This window comes from Bufo gargarizans, chromosome 2, assembly GCF_014858855.1.
Source record: "Bufo gargarizans isolate SCDJY-AF-19 chromosome 2, ASM1485885v1, whole genome shotgun sequence".
Classification (NCBI taxonomy): Eukaryota; Metazoa; Chordata; class Amphibia; order Anura; family Bufonidae; genus Bufo; species Bufo gargarizans.
The window spans coordinates 673,826,395-673,833,153 of NC_058081.1; the positions used below are offsets into that span (position 1 = coordinate 673,826,395).

Consider the following 6,759-nt stretch of genomic DNA (forward strand, 5'->3'; position numbering starts at 1 on the left):
CCAGTTCTGATAGGAGGGAGTCCCAGTTGTAGGACCCTCGCTGATCAGATACTGATTCCCTACCCCGAAGATAGGGTATACGTTTCAAACTTAACACAACCCCTTTAAAGTGAATCTATCAGCAGTTTAGACCGTTGACGGCACTAGGACAAACACAAAACATATGTATTATTATCAGGTGCAGTGAGGATATGAATATTTATTCTGCCAAATACTACTCAAGTGTCAAGTGTCCAGGAGGCGGAGCTTAACTGTGAAGTGCTCCCTGCACTGAGCTGCTTCACAACTCCACCTCTGTTCTCTAAGGGACGGCTGTAGTGATCCCCTGGCAGCTCGATGGAGAAGACACAACACATTGAAGCGCTGCCTCCTGGGCACTTGGTTTCTCATCTTCTCTCCAGTGCCAGGGCTCTCTACTTCTTGTGTGGGAGGGACTCTCCAACGTGACTGACAGTACAGGCAAGGGCCACTATGATGACATCAACGCACTGCTTGACTGTACGAGCATGCTTCCAGTGCTTATCAGCAGGATCGGCCTGTGCTCTGCATCGCTGGATGGACCAGCTCCAGGGCGACTGCACGTTGAATACTATGATAATGCAGAGAGGCAGACAGGCAGAGAGCTGCTGCACATGCTCAAAACAAGCAAAGCACACTGCGCAAGTGTGACCACTGCTGCAGGATCACAATGGTGGTCAAAATCCTTGACGAGGGCAGTAAACAAAGAAACAGCGGAGGAATGAAACCAAAAAGGCAGCGGCACTTCTGGAAAAGACATCTACTTGGTGATGCAAAAGACTGAAGCAGAACCTGGCAGAATATAAATTCATATTTACACTACTCCTGATAATAAAAAGCTTCACAAATAGAATGCTGGTACTGTTCTCCCCAGCCCATACCCAGTGCTGTCAGCAGTTTAGCATGGTCAAAACTACTGGCTGACTCCCTTTAAAGGATCAGCAAAGACATTCATAAAATAGTCCACACGGCAAATAGCACATAAATAATAAACCACAACAAGGTCATAATGTTTGCATCTTATCCATTTGTGTGGCACACAAGGGCGATCCACGCGATCCCTCGCACCCTCCAAACTGGAACGAGGAATAGGTCAGGAAATTACGGTAAGGCCTCTTACACAGGCCTCTTTTTCCCATTTACGGGCAGTTTTTTTGCGTTCCGTATAAAATAGGTCAGAAAAAAACAAAAAAACGGAATGTACTCCGTATGCATTCTGTTTCCGTATTTCCGTTTTTCTGTTCCGTTGAAAGATAGGACATGTTCTGTTTATTGCCCGCAAATCACGTTTCGTGGCTCCATTCAAGTCAATAGGTCAGCAAAGAAAATAAAAAATATGGAACACATACGGAAATACATCCGTATGTCTTCCGTATCCGTTCCGTTTTTGCTGAACCATCTATTGAAAATGTTATGCCCAGCCAAATTTTTTCTATGTAATTACTGTATACTGTATATGGCATAAGGAAATACAGAACGGAAAAACAAACAAAAAACGGAACAACGGATCCATGAAAAACAGACCGCAAAACACTGAAAAGGCCATACGGTCGTGTGCAGGATGCCTAAAGCACATTTTTTTGCTAGAGGGAATCAACGGCATCAAACTATTTTGGACTGTTTGGGAACGAGCTCCACACACCATGGCACACAGGGATGCTGAGACCCCCACTGATCACAAGAACTGGGGTCCCGTACCCCTGCAGATCCCTGAAACGAATGGAGCAGCCAGTCGGCCATGCATTTCTATGGGAGTTCCTGTGGATAGGGAGATGACTTCATTTACCCAGAATAACCCTTTAATGTTCAGTGTAAAATCTGAAGTAAAAACACTGAAACCAGCTCACTGTATCAACTCAAATTACCAGTCAACGGGCAGATAAAGGGCTTGTGCACGTCTCCGTCGTTTTTCCGCTCGCCCATGGTTAGAGGACAAACAAGGGTGTGTGAACAAGCACATTAAAGTCAATGGATACGTGCGCTGTCTGTGGAGAAGCCTTGCCCATTAGATCCCCGCCGAGCTTTATTTCGGGGACCTACATGGCTGCTAAAGGACTGTGTATTGAGCAGAGGATGGTGGACCCCCGATGCAGGGGGCGCGGAGGTGTTCAGCGTGCTACTGGATATTTCCTCTTCTGGCAGCACCTAGAGCAGGGGTCAGCAACCTTCAGCAGTCCAGCTGTTGTGAAACTACAACTCCCAGCATGCATGCCTTCGCTGTTCTAGGAACTCTCATAGAAATGTACGGAGCATGCTGGGAGTTGTAGTTTCACAACAGCTGGAGGTTGCCGACACCTGGGTTAGAGCATTAGGGGTATGTCTACAAGGCAATTTCGGGCATGACTCGTGTTGAGCGCATCTGTAGCAGGGCAGCCATAGGAATGAATGGGGTCACAGTGTAACCGCCACACACACAAAAACCCAACACTGTGTCGCGGTCAGAGAAAACGCGAGTCGCACTGTGACCCCATTCATTTCTATGGCAGACCCGCAGCACCTGTCACTGTGTAAGATGTACACTAAGACAATATGTGACGCACTGACATCCAACACTCCATATAGGGGGCTTCCAGGACTTACATATCAATGATCTACCCACAGAACAGGTAATCAAGGAGACTGGTGGGGGTCTGACACCTGGCATCTCCAACGATCAGCTGTTAACAAGTAGAAACTAGGTTGTCAGAGTCCGGCCTTATTCACCATCCGTGATTGTGAGCCGAAACCAGGTGCAGGTCAGAAACACAGAACAGGCGCAGATCTCTCCCTCATCTCTGTGGAGGTTCCGCTCCTGGTTGGCTCACAATCACGTGTACCGCTCAAAGGAAATAGCAGGAGGCTGCGGGTTTTCAAAGTATTTTTTTAACTTTCTAAACAAATCTATAAAGCGTTACATTGTTGCCGCTGTGTGTACTTTGTTGCCACGGGCTTTTACATTGTTACTAGGGATGAGCAAATTTCTCATTATGAAATTCGTTCACACTTGGTTTGATGGTAAAAGCAGAATTGCGTTATGGATTCAGTTACCACGGACCATAACGCAATTCTATGACGGAAATCACGGAATGTATATCGGAAAGCGAACGGATCGGTTCTGCAGCCCATAGACTTCTCTATCACCTTCTACCACCAAACGAATTTCAGAACTTGAAATTCGCTCCTCTCTAATTGTTACCATTGAGTGTGTCCTGTTACTGCCCCACCACCGGCTGTGTACATTGTTACCGCCGGTTGTGTACATTGCTACCGCTGGTTGTATACACACTGTGTACGTTGTTGCCGCTGGTTGTATACACATTGTGTACATTGTTACCGCCGGTTGTGTACATTGCTACCGCTGGTTGTATACACACTGTGTACGTTGTTGCCGCTGGTTGTATACACATTGTGTACGTTGTTGAAGCTGGTTGTATACACATTGTGTACGTTGTTGCCGCCGGTTGTGTACGTTGTTGAAGCTGGTTGTATACACATTGTGTACGTTGTTCCTGCCGCCGGTTGTGTACGTTGTTGAAGCTGGTTGTATATACATTATGTACGTTGTTGCTGCCGCCGGTTGTGTACGTTGTTGCTGCCGGTTGTATATATATTGTGTAAGTTGTTGCTGCCGCCGGTTGTGTACGTTGTTGAAGCTGGTTGTGTACGTTGTCCCTGCCGCCGGTTGTATACACATTGTGTACGTCGCTGCAGCCGGTTGCTACGTTACTGCCGCTGGTTGTATACACATTGTGTACGATACTGCCGCTGGTTGTATACACATTGTGTACGTTACTGCCGCTGGTTGTATACACATTGTGTACGTTACTGCCGCTGGTTGTATACACATTGTGTACGTTACTGCCGCTGGTTGTATACACATTGTGTACGTTACTGCCGCTGGTTGTATACACATTGTGTACGTTACTGCCGCTGGTTGTATACACATTGTGTACGTTACTGCCGCTGGTTGTATACACATTGTGTACGTTACTGCCGCTGGTTGTATACACATTGTGTACGTTACTGCCGCTGGTTGTATACACATTGTGTACGTTGCTGCCGCTGGTTGTATACACATTGTGTACGTTACTGCCGCTGGTTGTATACACATTGTGTACGTTACTGCCGCTGGTTGTATACACATTGTGTACGTTGTTGAAGCTGGTTGTATACACATTGTGTACGTTACTGCCGCTGGTTGTATACACATTGTGTACGTTACTGCCGCTGGTTGTATACACATTGTGTACGTTACTGCCGCTGGTTGTATACACATTGTGTACGTTACTGCCGCTGGTTGTATACACATTGTGTACGTTACTGCCGCTGGTTGTATACACATTGTGTACGTTACTGCCGCTGGTTGTATACACATTGTGTACGTTACTGCCGCTGGTTGTATACACATTGTGTACGTTACTGCCGCTGGTTGTATACACATTGTGTACGTTACTGCCGCTGGTTGTATACACATTGTGTACGTTGCTGCCGCTGGTTGTATACACATTGTGTACGTTGCTGCCGCTGGTTGTATACACATTGTGTACGTTACTGCCGCTGGTTGTATACACATTGTGTACGTTACTGCCGCTGGTTGTATACACATTGTGTACGTTGCTGCCGCTGGTTGTATACACATTGTGTACGTTACTGCCGCTGGTTGTATACACATTGTGTACGTTACTGCCGCTGGTTGTGTACGTTGCTGCCGCCGGTTGTTTATACATTGTGTACGTTGCTGCCGCTGATTGTGTAGTTGTTGAAGCTGGTTGTATACACATTGTGTACGTTACTGCCGCTGGTTGTATACACATTGTGTACGTTGTTGAAGCTGGTTGTATACACATTGTGTACGTTGTTGAAGCTGGTTGTATACACATTGTGTACGTTACTGCCGCTGGTTGTGTACGTTGCTGCCGCCGGTTGTGTATACATTGTGTACGTTGCTGCAGCCGGTTGCTACGTTGTTGCCGCTAATTGTGTACGTTGTTGAAGCTGGTTGTATACACATTGTGTACGTTACTGCCGCCGGTTGTTTATACATTGTGTACGTTGCTGCCGCTGATTGTGTAGTTGTTGAAGCTGGTTGTATACACATTGTGTACGTTGCTGCCGCCGGTTGTTTATACATTGTGTACGTTGCTGCCGCACACAGCACGGCTCCGCACTGTTACTAGCGCACATGTTCACACTATAGTCCAGGCCCGGCTTAGACTCATACAGCAGCTCAGTCAGTGCACGCTGGGAGTCGTAGTCCGCAGACACGCTGTAGCGGTTATAGGGCGCCGGTCACACGTGCGGCCGCGGCCCCTGCCCTCCCTCACCGTGCAGCCAGGACAGCGGCTCTCCCCTTCCTCTTCCTCCTCTTCTTCTTCCTCCTCTTCCTCGTCCGGCTGCCGCTCCGCGGTCCCGTTATTACCGGTCATTATCACTCCCGCGACACCGCGTGTCCCCGTCTTCACTGACATCTCCCGGGCTCTCGCCGGACAGGCACGCCCCCGGCACAGAACCCCGCCCACCAGCTCGTGCGACCCCGCCTTCCAATAGATTTGCGACGTCATGAGGTCCGGCCGCGAGCTGCCCTGAGGGGAACTCCTGAAAGTGACGTCACCTGTGTGTGCTGTGTCCTGTGTCCAGAGAGATTGCTGTACATCTACTGTCACCGAGCATGCCGCCGTTACAGGGTTGTCTCACTCCAGCAAGTGGCATTTATCATGGAGAGAAAGGCACTTACTAATGTGTTGTGATTCTCCAGATTGTCTCCTTTGCTGGTTTGGTTAGTTTTCCTGCCTCATTATACACACACATGCCCAGCAGTCCCCGGCCTCCTCCCATCTGCGCTGAGGCGGTGGCTGTATACGAGCAGTATATAAAGGGATAGAAAACTGAATCCAGCCAGCAAAGGAAGCAATATGAACATCACAATACATTAGTAAGGGCAGAGGCCATGTTCCAGGACTCTATATAGAAATGTCCGTGCTTTGTGGATTTGGGAATATTAGCTGCCATCAGCTATTTACAATACACAGAATCCCCAGGACAAACCAACGTGGAGGTCGCTTTGCGTGTTGCCCACTGCCCTATTTTCGTAGACACCGGCTTGGGCAGCAGGAACCGCTTGGCCCAGGAGCCGCTAAACATGGACCCCTTGTGCTTGGTGGCGCCCACATCACGCTGTAAATCCTTTATAGCCAGAGGATAAACAGTGGTGCACACAGAGCAACTGCTCCCGGCCCCCCAGTGCACCGGAGACCCCCGAACTCAACTGTGTGTGACTACAGCAACGGCAGCGCCAGCGGAAGAGCAGGAGAATGGTTCCCTTGCCCAGAGATTCCGCCGCTTTCCTTTGACGTAGGCGGTGTGATGACGTCCTCGCACCACCTGAGATGCTCTAGAGGAGAAGACCCACCAGAAGGGACCCAGCCCACCGCAACACCGCGTCATGGGACCAGTACAGTGTCTACAATGATCAGGGGGCATCTGAGCAAAGCAGAGGCATTTTATATATACAAACCGGATTCCCCAAAAGTTGGGACACTAAACAAATTGTGAATAAAAACTGAATGCAATGATGTGGAGATGGCAAATGTCAATATTTTATTTGTAATAGAACGTAGATGACAGATCAAACGTTTAATCCGAGTAAATGTATCATTTTAAAGGAAAAATACGTTGATTCAAAATTTCACGGTGTCAACAAATACCCAAAAAGTTGGGACAAGTAGCAATAAGAGGCTGGAAAAAGTAAATTTGAGCATAACG

General features: G+C 48.1%; 1 protein-coding gene across 3 annotated transcripts in view; it reads right to left on the bottom strand.

The window, feature by feature from the left end:
• USP28 (ubiquitin specific peptidase 28) overlaps positions 1-5,492 on the bottom strand; it is an 85,725-nt gene extending 80,233 nt beyond the window's left edge. For all 3 annotated transcript variants that reach the window (XM_044282282.1, XM_044282281.1, XM_044282280.1), the window contains exon 1: positions 5,322-5,492. In XM_044282282.1, the coding sequence (XP_044138217.1) occupies positions 5,322-5,465 (144 nt within the window). In that variant the 5' untranslated portion in view covers positions 5,466-5,492. The remainder of the gene's footprint in view (positions 1-5,321) is intronic.
• Positions 5,493-6,759: the final 1,267 nt, after the last annotated feature.